General features: G+C 40.1%; 1 protein-coding gene across 1 annotated transcript; it reads right to left on the bottom strand.

The window, feature by feature from the left end:
• Positions 1–3122: 3122 nt before the first annotated feature.
• LOC125140181 (upstream stimulatory factor 1-like) lies at positions 3123–15525 on the bottom strand. Its single transcript, XM_047808252.1, has 5 exons — positions 15248–15525; positions 5414–5582; positions 5085–5198; positions 4849–4999; positions 3123–3145 (listed from the first exon to the last, which is right to left on the bottom strand). Exons 1-5 carry the CDS (start codon positions 15523–15525, stop codon positions 3123–3125), a joined length of 735 nt encoding a protein of 244 aa, XP_047664208.1.
• Between the last annotated feature and the right edge of the window lie 501 nt (positions 15526–16026).

The following is a 16026-nucleotide window of genomic DNA, read 5'->3' as shown; positions in this document are numbered from 1 at the left end:
TGACCAAGTAGTGCGTGTTGTCTTTCTGGAACAAATCTGCTCCCACCATAGACCAAGGCCTCGTTGGGAACTCAGTAGGCATCAATGTCTCTTTAAAGTTAATTCTTTCCCGAGCACAGGTGTCACAATTCTCAATCATTTGTGTAAGGTCTTTGCTGAGACCTGGCCACCAAACTGACTGCTTAGCTCTTTCTCTGCACTTAGTTATGCCCAGATGCCCCTCATGCAACTTTCCCAGGATATCTGCTCGGAGCGATTTCGGAATGACAATCCTGAGTCCATTCAATAAGAGCCCATCATGCATACAAAGGGACCCTGAGAAAGCCATGTAAGGCCGGATAGTTTGGTCAACCGAGAACTTACTTGGCCAACCTTCCTCACAGTACTTCTTTAGCTGCTGGAGTATAAAATCTTTTTCTTGGTGCTCCCGGATCTCTTTGAGCCTCATTGCAGTAGCTGGAAGGCTCGCCATTACAGAGTCAGCATACAGGTCAATATCCTTTTCAGAAAGCCCTCCCGCTGTACTATTCACGGGAGCTCTAGACAACACATCTGCTGTCGCAATGTTTTTGCCAGCCACATGTGATATGGTGTATGAGAACCTCAGAAGACGCATGCGAAGGCGCTGAATGCGTGGAGGGAGTTCGTCCAATGTCTTGGAGCCAAGCAGAGGAACAAGAGGTTTATGATCGGTTTCAATGTGGAAATGCTTCCCAATGAGAAACTCTGCAAACCGTTCACACGCCCATGTGGAGGCCAATGCCTTCTTCTCTATTTGTGCATAACGTTGCTCTGTGTCACTGAGAGCCTTGGAAGCATATGCCACAGGTTTACATACATTGTCTGCTTGCTTCTGGAGGAGAATAGCACCTAGTCCATATGACGAGGCATCTGCAGAAACAACTGTATCCTTATTCGGATCATACAGCGCCAAACCTGGAGGTGTTGTCAGTTCCTCTTTGATTTTCTCAAAGGCTTCTTGCTGATTCGACCCCCAAACCCACATATTGGACTTTTTCAGTAAGTCTCTGAGTGGCTGCGTTTTCGCTGCCAAATGTGGTAAGAATTTACCGAGGTGGTTTACCATTCCCAAGAACTTCCCTTACTTCACTTACATTACATGGCTGTCTCATTGCTTTTACTGCTTCCAGCTTATCCGGATCTGCGCTTACCCCGGATGCCTCAACGATCTGTCCAAGGAACTTGATTTTTGTCTTTGAAAACTCACATTTCTCATTGAGTGTGACTCCAGATTCCTGAAGCTTTGAGAGCACCCTTCTCAGCCTCTCATCATGTTCACTCTGTGATGATCCCCATACGAGCACATCATCCATTTGACAAACAACACCTTCCAGTCCCTCAAGAATCCTGGACATGCGCTTTTGGAAATGCTCAGGTGCAGAAGAGATTCCAAAGCATAGACGGTTATAGCAATACCGGCCAAATGGAGTTATAAATGTGGTGAGCAAAGAGGATTCCTTCGAAAGTGGAATCTGCCAAAACCCTGCATTGGTGTCAAGTTTGGAAAACACTTTGGCTCCAGCAAGTTGTCCTAATGTGCTTTCTACTGAAGGGAGAGGGTGTTTTTCTCTCATAACCGATTTGTTCAATTCCGTGAGATCTGTGCAAATTCTCACTTTACCTGAACTCTTCGGCACCACAACCATGGGAGCACACCATTCAGTTGGCTCCTCCACCTTTGAAATTACACCCTGCTGTTCCATACGCCTCAATTCTTCCTTCACCTTTGGTAAGAGAGGGAGGGAAATGCGTCTTGGAGTCGATATGGAGAAGGGTATTGCACCTGGTTTCAGCACAATGCTGTACTCACCGTCCATTTTGCCTAAGCCACTGAAGAGTTGTGGAAACTCCTTTTCTACCCTTTCTTTAGAAGTTAAGCTAACAACATCAAGCCTAGCTACTAGTTGAAGTGCAGTTACTGCTGGTCTACCTAACAAAGGCATGTACAACCCATCCACCACATAGATTTCCTGAGTCGTATGTTTGTTATGCTTGCCAAGGGTTGCTGAGAATTTCCCTTTTACCTTCAGTGATGTTCCACCTGGTCCCTGCAGGACTCTCCTGGGAGGTTTCAGTTTTTGGAACTGGCCCCGGTTGTACAGTGTAACTGGGACTGCTGTTACATCAGCCCCAGTGTCAATTTTGAACATTGTCTTGAGATTGTCAATTTGTATCTCAGTCATCCAGGGGCTTCCTGTTACATCAGATGTCAGTGAACCAAGAAATGCAATGTCCTCCATTGTATCTGAAGTTGCTATATTCACCTCATGTACCGTCTTTGACTTACATGCTCTAGCATAATGTCCCTTCTTATGACAGAGGTGACATATTGCCTCTCTTGCAGGGCATCGCTGCAAATTATGCCCCTTATTGTCACCGCATCTCATACATAGCATCTGCTTTTTAGGCTTTATTTGAGGTGTTTTCCTTGCCAGCTGTCCAAAAAGTGGCTTTACTGGTTTTGTTTTCACATTACTGTACTGTTTAGTTTGTACACTATCCAGCTGTTCGTTTGCCATGTCCCACTTGAAGTTTGATTTGAGCTGTTCCTGTTGTTTTTTTACTAGTTCACTCTGTCGAACTCGAACGACAGCCTTCTCAAGTGTCAATTCAGGGTCCAGCTGTAGCTGTTCTGACAGCCCTTTATCTGTCAGACCCACGACGAGTCTATCTCTTACCATCTCATCGTGCAGATCGCCGTATCCACAGTGCTCGGCTAAACAGTGCAACGCCGTTATGAAGTGATCCACGGACTCGCCCACTTCTTGCTGCCGCTGATTAAACTTCGCCCTCTCAAAAATCACGTTCCTTTGAGCTACGAAGTGATCATTCAATCTGTTCTTTACTACTTCATAGTCACTCGCCGCTTGAGGACTTAAATGCAGGGAGGTGAGTATATCCTCGGCTTCCTCCCCCATCGTATAGATCAAGGCATTCACCTGATTTTCATCCGCCTGTGTCTCCAAGCCAGATGCAACACGAAATCTCTCAAAACGTTTTATCCATTTCGGCCAGTCATCCGCTTTGAACGTGAATTTCTCCGGCGGAGAGACTTGAAATTGAGCCATGATAGCGCCGTGCTAACTCGTCTCGCCAATCCTTCACGCTGACGGCACAAACGAAACTACAAATACACAGAATACAAATTTGCTAACAACCCTGTGCATAACGCACACCCGCTATACTTCTGACACCATGTTCTGTCGTTTAATAGGTACAACATAAACCTTTCATAATGAACCACGCGACAGCCGACCATAACTTCTTAAACGAACTTTTATTCTCCTCCCCCAGTCCCGTAACACCCCCAATATAGGTTCCCAAGCATACTGCATGCCTCATAACATTACCGTAAGTAACATAATACTACAAGGCACACACAAAATTTTTGTTACAATATGTTGTAAGGCACAAATGGCATGTAAGAAGAGTTGCATTTTACAGTACTGATGTACAAAATGTACAATAACAATACTTGAAATAATTTAGCTGCTACTAAAATAAAGAGTATAACATTATGTGCATGATCGTTTGTGTATAATATCTGCATACTATTTTAACAACTTTTTATGTATTGCCATAAATTAGATGTAATGAACTAAACAGTAAATGAACTAAACTTCATATCTGACAACACATACATGTGTTAATTTTCTCAGCAATAATGCAAGACTCTAGACTTCACTATGGTTCTGACTGGCTGATCATATAATAATATCTTTCTGCTTCTATTTCCCTGCTTTTCACAAAAAAAATCTGATGTCCATCAGATGTGATCTACAGGAGCCAGTAACATTCGAGTCAGAATACGATTGATATTTTAAAAATGACATTCGTTTCGTCATGTTATAGCATGACTGCGTGCTATAAAACGGATACACAGACGCTCGCGGATATTGATGTCTGCGTGCTCGCGCCAGTTTGTCTTTTCCGTTAATGTACGACGGCAATGCGTTTACAGGCATGACTTACGTTTCCTATATAAATACTGGCAAATAAAGAAAAACTTGATCTGTGCGTAAAACTTAACGCACAACTTGAGGCACAACACCGGACACTTGGGCACAGTAAAGGAGTCTAACGACGCCTGTGGTTCTGCAGGCTTATTAAAATTGATGAAATTCACAATTCTGGCCATTTACCTTTGAAACGTTAAGTCCTAACTTGTAAAAAACAGTCACTGTAAGAAGAATTAAAGACGGACAGAGACAGATGAAAACCACATTAATTTTGACGGCTCTCCGCTTGTAGCGTTGAAGAGTTTTAAATTGGCGATATAATGATTGGTCGAATTATTATTTTCCCAGGTTGCTGCCCAATGCGGTTACACTGCGCAAATGCACAGACAGTTGTTCTCAAAGGCATCAACAGTTTTTTACAATGCGTATTTTGAAGTGACAAATCGTAGCAGCGTACTTTAATGTCTAAATGCGTATCTGCTACACAAAATGCATAAAGGTTGGCAGGTCTGTAATTTGTTTAAAGTCATACCTACGTAATCACCATCACCAAAATTTTACTTTTTTTCACTGAAACTTGAAAAAAAAATATAGACCTACCTACCAACCTTTTATTTATTTATTTATTTTTACTGTTACTGCAAACCAAAATAATTTTAAGGATGGCCTAAAGGAAACAGTGCGAGAATGAGAAACTGTATATGACTCCTGACACCAAAGTGGTTTAAATAAATGCAAATCAAATAAAAATGCAAATCAATACAAATAACACCATTAACAGTGGTGTTGCTGGTATGTTTTCCATGTTATGACAACATCTATAATGTATAATTATGCCAGGTTTTTTAGTGTATGCTAAAAAAGATACCTGTAGGTGTTCCCTGGCTGAGGATTGTGTCAGAAGCCTGCACACCAGTAACCATAGTGCCTGTTCCAGCCTCTGAAATTGTGGCAGGGTAATAGGTGTAATGGGTTTCTGTGCCATCTCCCTCTAAGGCTTCGGCCTGTGAGAACACAGCCTATTTACAGAGAAAAACAGAGGTATTAGTTACATTTAGAGAATGATAATATTTAAGAATTTAACATAGCTCACCATACACTTGCCTGTGTAACCGGCTGTGTTGTAGCAGGAATTCCAGCAACAACACTGACAGCAGTGGTGCCATCTGATTGAGCCTCTAATTGTCCATCTGCAACCTGAATCACCCGATATGTCACCTGCAAAAAATGGGAGGGTCACTAACACCTACAACAACACATCTCTTAACATCCTATTGCATGTAAGACAATCCTAACACAAAACATATATCCATTACATCTGCTTGAGCTGACACATGCTTACAGAGCAGTGGAATACAACTACAGTTTACAGTACAACTTCATCACTTCTTCTCCTGTCCTACCTGCCCGATGGAAGGGTTCAGTTCCCCTACCTGTCCCCCAGCTCCCTCTGTCTTAAAGAGGTATTTTATAGGCTGTTCCGAGGAAAACGTAGCAGCTGACTGAATAGTTGTAATTGCCGATGGATCCTCAGCAGTAGCCACTAAATAAAAGAAATGCAGCATTTTAGTCGGTGGTATTTCAATAAGATTTTTGTTAGGGCTGAGATATGTAAAGCAGTACAGAACATGGCAAAGAGAAAAATCCAGAACTGTTCAATATTTTTTCAATAAAGGCACATCCCAATGTGTACAATGTGTACAATATGTACACCACAGCAATTTGTCTACTATTTTCATATTAACAAATGACATGACATTTTTTTAAAACAAATTTATTGTTGTAAAAATGTGAGACTAAGCGTTTAAACAACATTTGTGCATTATATATGTTTTTTGCATAAAAACAAAGAGTAAGATAAGCTATTTATCCCAGTGAACTAGGCATCCACTTTAGGTTAGCTAATGCTAACTGTGCTGCTAAAATTGGACAGATTTTACTAGCTGTTAAGGATCGTGAAGATATTTAAGGAATAGTTCCATACGTTTAGCCTACGATTTTCCAGAAACACATATATACAGATATTAAAATATTAAAAAAGAAGAAACTCCATCATTTCATCTCCTATCTTACTGTTTAATATGACTGTATTGCATAAAAATTTGTGGAAATTCGTATAGAATGTATCATATAAAAACATACATATAAACATTTTGTTTCGACACAAGTTGACATGCATGCAATCTAATACAGATTTTGTTCTTAAAAATTACATTTTGAGAATACTGACTGTGACACCTGCTTCAGAAGTGATGAGAAGGAATGTTATTAAAATTGGATATTGCAATTGAAAAGGTATTAAAAAGACTTTTTCTTTAATTGCTGTGAAAGCCATCATCTAAAAATGGAGAAAAAAGAGGCCAGATGATGATCTCGCAGCCCTCACTCACCTCAGGCATAGGTCTCTGGTGTGGTTAAATTAAAGTAATTCTACAAACAAGAGTGGGCCAATATTTCCCCACAGGAATATGAATACCTGGTACCTGTTGAAAAAATCTTGATATGTGCTCTTATTATATGAACTATTACAATTGATGTTGTAGGACATATGGGGGTAGGCCAGATAATGTAATAGTGTTGAGCTATATGAGTTATATGATTATAATAGTATATATATATATATATATATATATATATATATATATATATATATATATATATATATATATATATATATATATATATATATGTAGTGTTAGATACCTTGAGACAAGTGTTAACAGAGATAAGGTGGTTTATTGAAGTTATAAAACTCAGTACTCAGAACTCTGAGAATTTGAGAAAAACAAGAAAAAAGGCAACCTGTCCTTTAGGAGAGAACAGAGGAACTAAGGCTTAAAAATAAAAATGCATGTGCAGGCCCAGTCTGGTCAAACAAGACAGACTGAGATCATAGTCTAGCAAACTTAAGGAGTCAGCATAAACAGACCTCCACATATATGCAAAACAATATTATAAAATACAAAAGCTTAGCTTAGTAATAGTGCAGTACACTTGTACTGATCAAAACGTAATCATAAGTATAAGTCAAAAACCACTAATATATGATCCAGTTGATTCTGAACCAGAATGTTATTTTAATCAAAAACCCATATCCTAACATATGATCATAAACGTATGTCATAATCATATTCTAAATCAGACTAAATCAGAACTCCTATACCATAGGTGATTGTAGGTGATAGAGTATCATCATTGATCATTTTATATGTAGAGATGGGATTAATGTAGGTATTAATATAGGTGGATATCTCATACATAGGTTTTTGTGTAAGTCATGGTTATCGTATTCATGTGTATGTATGTGTATACGTATATAGGTGTATGATCAGTGGAAATCATATACAGACAAAACATAGAAAAAGATAAGACTGATTGTAATTGTATAAAGGGAGATTGGGAGATTGGTCCATGAGACATGTCTTCTGTGTGATACGTGACAGGGAAGCGTACAAGAAGTTCTCTGGAGCACATTTTTAACAACAGTTTTGACAATGCAGCATGTTTTTTAATAATAAGGCAGAAGTACTGCAACAGGAAAAAACAAAAGGCCAGACTTGATTTTCGTTAAAAGGCAGACTTGTTTTCGGGGAAATGAGGGGGGTCACGGGGCGATTCTGTAGAGTCAGGGAAAAAAACCCAGACAGGTCAGGTGGATTGACGTAAGAAGCTATAGACGCACCTAGAGGTGCCAGGGTATATATTGAGGAGATTCCTTTGGAGGGGGCACTCTTGCTCCTGCTTGCTTGCTTTTTTGTGGGGGGAACTTTTTGGGTGGCATGGGGATGCGCTGTTTGGGTTTTTCCTTGATACTTTCAACTTAGAAGTTTTTTCCTCCTTGAGCTCAATGGAAGCAGTGGCTGATCAGCACCAGTAAAGAGTTTTGCTCATTCTCATTCAGGTCTGGAAAGTTTTCTTATTATTCAAATTCACATAGTATTAAGTACAAAGTTTAAAGTGTGATTAATTAATAATTATTAAATATTAATAATTAAGTATTATTAATTAGTATTAAGTATAATTATTTTAGTATTAAGTGTGAAAGACTATTATCTATTATTGACTATTAATTTGGCTGTAATTCACCCCTGGTATATGTCCACTTGGAGGGGTCTCTCCAAAATTTCCGACATACCCAGTTACTTAAAGGGTTTGTTTTTGTTTGGTTGGTGGCACAACCAGATTTTAATTTTAAAGGGGAAATTATTATACATGTATAATAGGTGTTGCACAAAATCCTGTCAATCATTTAGGTTTGGGTTTTTATATTATCAATAAAGATTTTATTAAGCAAGACTTTTACATCAATGAGGACTTTTCTGATCTTGTCTTGGTATGAAATAGTGTGTGTGTGTGTGTGTGTGTGTGTGTGTGTGTGTGTGTGTGTGTGTGTGTGTGTGTGTGTGTGTGTGTGTGTGTGGACAGTGTTCTCTGAAGGAGCCAACTGTAAGCTCTCATTCTCTTCCTAGTAATAATGCAATTTGCTACAGAAACAAACATCCAAACAGTGAAACATATCTTTCACACATACAGCCCTTTCCTGATTTCATCTAATTGTGCTTAGTTGTTAGACTTGATTGTTTCAGATCTCAGACACAGACAATGATTTCACTTCATCTACTGAATGTCATTTACTGAATGGAAAATGGTATCACAAACTGAATTGGATAAATGATAGAATTTTGCTGTATATTATACTGTATAATTTTATACTATAAATGTTTCTGAACAATCACACAGACATATTTTTATAAAGCTGATCTTTATTCCTTGTTCCATTGGAAGGTTCAGTTGACTTATTTACATGAACCATATGTAGAACAACAAAAGCTGATGATTTCCTGTGACCTGAAAAGAAGAGTCACACATTTTGTTTTGTATCAGAGTGTAAACAGAACATAGACATTGATTTTATTCTGCATGATGTCAGCCGATATGATCTTTAAAAAGCTTGTTTATTTGTAGGTTTGCACATACCACATACATTCATTCATTCATTTTCTACCGCTTTATCCGAACTTCTCGGGTCACGGGGAGCCTGTGCCTATCTCAGGCATCATCGGGCATCGAGGCAGGATACACCCTGGACGGAGTGCCAACCCATCGCAGGGCGAACACACACACACTCATTCACACACACACACACGCACACACACACACACGCACACTACGGACAATTTTCCAAAGACATACCACATACAGTCATAGAAAAATATGTGTGTGTTTATCTCATTTTAGAAATACTTTTGTTATATATATATTTATAACATGCTAATACCTTGACTTAATATTTGCAAGTATGTACTTTATTTTTGACCTCTAAAAATGTTTGAGAAAATAATTACTTTGCAAGCTTTTGTTTAAGTAAATTGCCTAAAGATCAAGGCCTGTGTGGGAGAGATATTTGTACAAGAGTAACAGGTTATATAATGTGCCCGTGTTATCTGTAAGTAAATAGTGTATAGTTCACTGACTAATGAAAAAAAATTCTGAACATATTTTAAACCAAAATATGAGTTTCTTACTGCTGATATTGTTTCATTCAGCTCACAATGTTTATATTTCTATTTGGTTTATATTAATGAATGCACTTAATTTAGTTATAAAAAATTAGTCATTCTAAATGTCACACTTTGTCATAAAGCCAAGAAAATCAAAGCTGAGTTTTCTGTGTTTATATAAAATATTTGATTACTCTTTCTTTCCACTAAAATTTGTCGTATATATTTTGTCACAATTCTTTAAAAAAATCATCCTATTCAATAATCTCTGCTGCATAAATATATCTTATTTCATAAATGTATGCAGAAGGTGATAAATATTTATTTTAGTAAAATGAACAGATAAACACTCGTCTTCCCCTTCCCGGTCCTTCATTAATAATTAATCAGGCCTTCTATGATCATACAGGATCTCAAATAGGAGATGCATACAACGTCCCACACTGGTTGGCAAAGTTCCATCTACCCCAGGTTATACTGTGCAATTGTATTCTGCCACTACTACCGTCTGTCTGTCGTCACTATTTGATTAGATGCAGCCTCCTCCAGGGAAAAGAGGAACCTGCAACACACTATCAAGGCTGCTGAGAAAATCATTGGCTAATACCTTCTACCCTGCTTTTCCAAAAACTACCGTCGGGAAAATGGTTGCAAATGAAAAAACCTAGGATGTGAGGGTATTGTTACAAACCCTTTTTGTATGTGCCTAGGGGTCAAGGGTGCAACATTAAAACCCTGAACGTGTACTGGAAATAAGTACTAGCTGGAAACCACCAAGTCCACAATAGTGTCTTTTATTCTAGTGAACCATACCATCACCAAACAGTCCAAACATTATATACAAACTATATACATTATAATTTTTACAAAACAAAACCCAAACTAATTCACATCAAAACAGGGACAAGAGAAAAGAACAAGACCGTGCCAACTCAGGGAAAGAAACAAAACAATCTTACTAAACCGGAAACAAAACTTCTAATCTAACTCAGTCACGATAAACCATACGTTAAACAAAAAGAAACATCTTCAGCGGGCAAGACGCCCTAACTACACTACACTTACTAGAAACAAAAATACAAGGGGTGGCACGTGTCACTAACCTAGTGTTCTAAACAAGTAGCTGTAGCTCAGTGTTGCATATGTACATCACGTGATGTCTTGCCTGTTCTATCTCTTTCCCCGTTTATGGTGTGATTTGATATTTAATCAGCCAGATAACAATCGGTAGGAAACATCAGAGAGACAGGACCAGAATGAGGCATGGAACACTGATACAGCACAGAACACAGACTTAACCAACAACTTAACACAAGGATGGTACAGGACAAAACAAAAACCACACGAGTCAACCACCAGACAAACAAAAGACGCCGTGTGCCAGAGAGCTCCCGCCTCCTGCACAGGTGTGCCTTTTAAATCCCACGTAGGGCGCCCCCATTGGTGGAGCTGCACATTGTCATCACCATGCATCGCTGTGATTGGCAGACACACACTGACCTGTTAAAACAAAAGTGAGGGCAAAAGAGAAGGGAAGAAAAACAACAACAAAACACCATTCCAAAAAAACTAACAATATTATGGGGGACGTAACACTCCCCTCCTTAAAAATAAACATGTCACGTTTATTTCAAAACAGATTTATCAGAGTATACTCTAGACAGAGCATCAGCTAACACGTTCTCTGAACCCTTTTTATGCTTGATGTCAATGTTATATCCCTGAACCACCAATGACCAACGCATAAGACGTTGATTCTTATTATACATTCTAGATAGGAAAACCAGAGGGTTATGGTCAGTGTAAACAACTATAGGTGCACTTGAAGAACCCAGGTACACTTCGAAAAACTGCAAAGCGAGCAACAATGCCAATTTTTCCTTTTCAATGACAGAATAATTTTTTTCATGTTTATTAAATTTTTTTGAAAAGTAACAAACTGGGTGATCTACCCCTGCATCATCTTCCTGCAGAAGCACAGCCCCAGCTCCCACAGCGCTCGCGTCCACTTCCAGCTTAAAAGACCGCCCAAAATTTGGGGCGGCCAAGATTGGAGCACTAGACAACATAGCTTTCACTGCCTCAAATGCATTCTGGCAATCCTCAGTCCAGACAAAAGAATTAACTGGGCTAAGCAAACTGGTCAATGAGGCAACTACTGTAGAAAAGTTTTTACAAAAACTACGGTAGTAGCCTGCCATACCCAGAAAACGTCTTAACTCCCGCCTAGAAGTAGGCACAGGAAAATCCGCAATAGCAGTCACTTTAGCGTCTACAGGCTTTACCTGGCCTTCTCCAACTTCTTTTCCCAGGTATGTTACCCTTGCCTTACCAAAGACACATTTAGACAGATTGAGAGTTAATGAAGCTTTCTCCAAACGTTCAAACACTGTACGAATGAGTTTCAGATGTTCTGTCCATCCAGTTGAATACAGTACAAGGTCATCTAAGTAAGCATTGCAATTTGGAACTCCAGCCAATACTGTTTGTATTGTCTCTGAAATGTGGCAGGTGCATTCCGTAAGCCAAACGACATTACATGATATTGCATAAAGCAGTCTGGTGTCACGAAAGCAGAGATGTCAGAAGCACGAGATGTTAGCGGGACCTGCCAATACCCTTTCAATAAGTCCAGTTTGCTGACAAATTTGGCGGAACCTAAATTATCAATGCAGTCCTCCATTCTGGGTAATGGATAACAGTCAGGTACTGTAACTGCATTAACACGACGGTAGTCAGTGCAGAAACGAAACGAACCGTCTGGCTTGTGTACTAAAAGGCAAGGAGAACTCCAAGGGCTACTGCTGTGTTTAGCTAACCCATTCTGCAACAAATAATCAGTCTCTTGCTTCATAATAGATCTTTTAATGGCATTAACCCGATAAGAATGTTGCTTAATAGGGGATGCGCCATTAACATTAATATCGTGTTGCAACACGGTAGTTTGAGATGGAACATCTCCGAATAAAGAAGGAAAATCAGTAATAACGCCCACATTGTCTCGTCTCTGATCTTCAGGTAAATGAGAGAAATGGGTCGACAAGTTTTTTAAAATTTCAGAATTTTCCAACTTTGCACATTGTGGAGAAGTATTACGTAAGATTATGTCATCTGCACCAACTTCGTCCTCCAAATCTGATTGGATTTCACAAGTCAGAGCCACAGAAGATTCCATGGGCCCTATGGTCACCTCAGCAGATCTGTTCTGTGAATCATTTCTGGTGTGATAAGCCTTGAGCATATTGATATGACAGACGCGCGACTTACGCTTTCTGTCAGGAGTTCGGACAACATAATCAGTCTCACTGATTTTTCTCAACACAACGTATGGACCTGAGAACCGTGCTGATAAGGCAGAACCCTGAATCGGCAGCAACACTAAAACTTCATCTCCAGGCTGAAAAGAACGGTACACAGATTTGATATCATAGCGTTTCTTCATTTTTGACTGAGCAGTGGCTAACGACTTCTGTGCAAAACTGCATGCATAATGCAATCGTTCACGAAAACGACTGACGTAATCCAGAACATGCATCTCTGAATTCGTATCGGCTTCCAGCATTTTCTCTTTGAGAACTTTTAATGGTCCTCTCACAGTGTGTCCAAATACTAACTGAGCTGGACTGAATCCCAAGGATTCTTGCACAGTTTCTCGGATTGCAAATAACACTAGAGGAACACCCTCATCCCAATCATTTCCAGTTTCCAAGCAATATTTTCTCAACATGGATTTTAAGGTCTGATGAAACCTTTCAATAGCTCCTTGGCTTTCAGGATGGTAAGCACTGGACACTCTGTGTTCTACACACAGTGACTTTAAAACTTGTGCAAAAAGTCGTGATAGAAAATTTGTTCCCTGGTCAGTCTGTATAACCTTAGGGAGACCAAACGTGGAAAAGAATTTAAGCAACGTTTTTACAATCACTGGAGCAGTTATTTTTCTCAAAGGCACCGCCTCAGGAAATCTAGTAACTCTACACATAATAGTGCACAAGAATTGATTACCACACTTCGTTTTAGGTAAGGGTCCGACACAGTCGACAAGCACCTGTTCAAATGCCTCACCCATTACAGGGATAGGCGAGAGAGGAGCGGGTGGAATCAGCTGATTCGGTTTTCCCATTAGCTGGCAAACATGGCAAGTTCGACAAAATCTAGCAACATCTCTCTTTATCCCTGGCCAAAAAAAATGTCTGAGAATGCGATGATATGTCTTGGTCACTCCCAGATGTCCAGACAATAAATGCTCATGTGCCAAAGATAGAACATTTTGCCGATACTCGCTAGGAACGACAATTTGATAGACTGCATTCCAGTCTAGGTCTGTGTCAACCCCTGAACTCCACTTGCGCATTAACATTCCACCTTCTAAAAAATAAGCAACGTTTCTCTTTTTAACAGCGTCAGGGTTAACAACGCTAGAGAAGCATTTGCTTAAGGTCTGATCTTGATTCTGTGCAGTAATAATCTTTTCTCGAGTTACAGGCAGCTTCAAGTTACTACTACCAAGCGACCCTTCTGAGTGTTTTAAGTTAGACTTTATTATATCTTCCCCAACCACATTGTGCACCATGAATGTATCAGCCAAATCGACATCTTCCACAAATTTCCGCGATTGTGCGCGTGTGACTACGCACGCGTAACTCATCAGTAACTAGACCCATTTTCGGAGTGTCCGTAACTTCCAACATGGGCATGACTTCGCCACCAGCTAAGTCATTCCCCAAGATAAAAGTTATCCCTTTTACCGGCAGTGAAGGACGTATACCAACCTTCACGTAACCTGTAACAAGCGCACACTTCAAGTACACGCGATGTAGTGGGACTTTAACCACTCCCATCTCAATGCCCCGGACAAAGACACTTGAGCCACAATATGAGTCGGGTGACAATGATAAAACATCAGCTAAAACAAAAGATTGATTTGCTCCGGTGTCCCTTAATATCTGTATTTCTTTTTGATCAGTCGCATCGTCCGATAAGGAGATTAACCCCTTCATCACGAAAGGTTTATAACCAACATCAGGAGCATCCTGTGTCCCTTCGGAGCTAAAACGTCCTACCTGACACATAGCATTCAGTAAGCCAACGCTTTTAGGCTGCTGTGTTTGTTGTTTACGTTTTAACGCATTACAGTCAGCGATTAAATGGCCCTGTTTATGACAATAAAAACACTCACGAACATCTTTAGATGAAGGTGCGACCTTTGCCCGAGAAGACTGATCGGGTATAGGAAGAAAAGGCCGAACTGCGCTCTTATCTGTCCGTGAAGAAAACACTGTCTTATGTGTAAGGACAAATTCGTCTGCTAAAACGGCAGCATGTGACAGCGATGATACCTTTTGCTCGTTCAAATAAACCACAACACGTTCCGGTAGACAACTTTTAAAATCTTCCAGCAAAATTAGTTCTCTCAATGAAGCAAAGTCTTCCACTTTACTGGCACTACACCATTTATCCAGCAAAGTACTTTTCTCACGGGCGAACTCTACAAAAGTAGAATTAGAACTCTTTTTATGGTTACGGAACCTCTGCCGATAGGCTTCGGGAACCAATTCATACGCACGGAGAATGGCTAATTTTACGGTGTCATATTGTAAACTCTCCTCCAAAGGTAAAGTCGAGAAAACCTCTTGTGCCTTACCCACTAATTTGCACTGAAGTAAAATTGTCCATGCTTCTTTTGGCCAACAAAGTGAAGTTGCGATACGTTCAAAAGCATTAAAATAGGAGTCAACCTCGGTTTCCCTAAAATGAGGTACTAACATGATATTTTTACCAACATCAAACGTACTCGCTACTGAGTGTGCACCTGCCGGTGGAGAGGCCATAGCAACTCGCGAGGGCACATGTGCAGAAGGAGCTGGCATCACTTGAGGAGGAGGAACCGGCTGCGCGACAGCTGCACCACCAACAATTTTCATGGCATCCAATTCCAACTGTCGCATCCTAACTTGTTTCTCAGCCTCAATCTCAAGTGTGCGTATCTTAAGGCGCAATTCTAATTCAGCCTGTCGTTTATCCGCTTTTTCTTGAGCTTCCATTTGCAAACGAGCTATCCGAACTTTTAACCTCATATCCCCCTTGGAACCAGAGGAAACAGGTGAAAATGGATCAAACGGCGGAAGGGCCAAACTTCTCGGGTCACGGGGAGCCTGTGCCTATCTCAGGCGTCATCGGGCATCGAGGCAGGATACACCCTGGACGGAGTGCCAACCCATCACAGGGCACACACACACTCTCATTCACTCACACAATCACACACTATGGACAATTTTCCAGAGATGCCAATCAACCTACCATGCATGTCTTTGGCCCGGGGGAGGAAACCGGAGTACCCGGAGGAAACCCTCAAGGCACGGGGAGAACATGCAAACTCCACACACACAAGGCGGAGGTGGGAATCGAACCCCCAACCCTGGAGGTGTGAGGCAAATGTGCTAAGCCACCGTGCAACCCATTTTTGCTACTTGGAATTATTATATTATTATTATTATTATTATTATTATTATTATTATTATTATTATTATTATTATTATTATTAT

The sequence above is a fragment of the Tachysurus fulvidraco genome, chromosome 24 (assembly GCF_022655615.1).
Source record: "Tachysurus fulvidraco isolate hzauxx_2018 chromosome 24, HZAU_PFXX_2.0, whole genome shotgun sequence".
Classification (NCBI taxonomy): Eukaryota; Metazoa; Chordata; class Actinopteri; order Siluriformes; family Bagridae; genus Tachysurus; species Tachysurus fulvidraco.
The sequence above is the reverse complement of the archived record's forward strand: the minus strand, read 5'-3'. Positions and strand labels throughout refer to the sequence as shown.

Excerpts from the sequence above, each read along its gene's own strand:
- LOC125140181 (XM_047808252.1), bottom strand. The coding sequence starts at position 15,525 with ATGGAAGCTCAAGAAAAAGCGGATAAACGACAGGCTGAATTAGAATTG. Across the intron at positions 5,199-5,413 it reads CAGAGGGAGCTGGGGGACAG|GTGACATATCGGGTGATTCA; the intron begins GTAGGGGAACTG and ends CATTTTTTGCAG. Across the intron at positions 5,000-5,084 it reads CAACACAGCCGGTTACACAG|GCTGTGTTCTCACAGGCCGA; the intron begins GCAAGTGTATGG and ends CTCTGTAAATAG.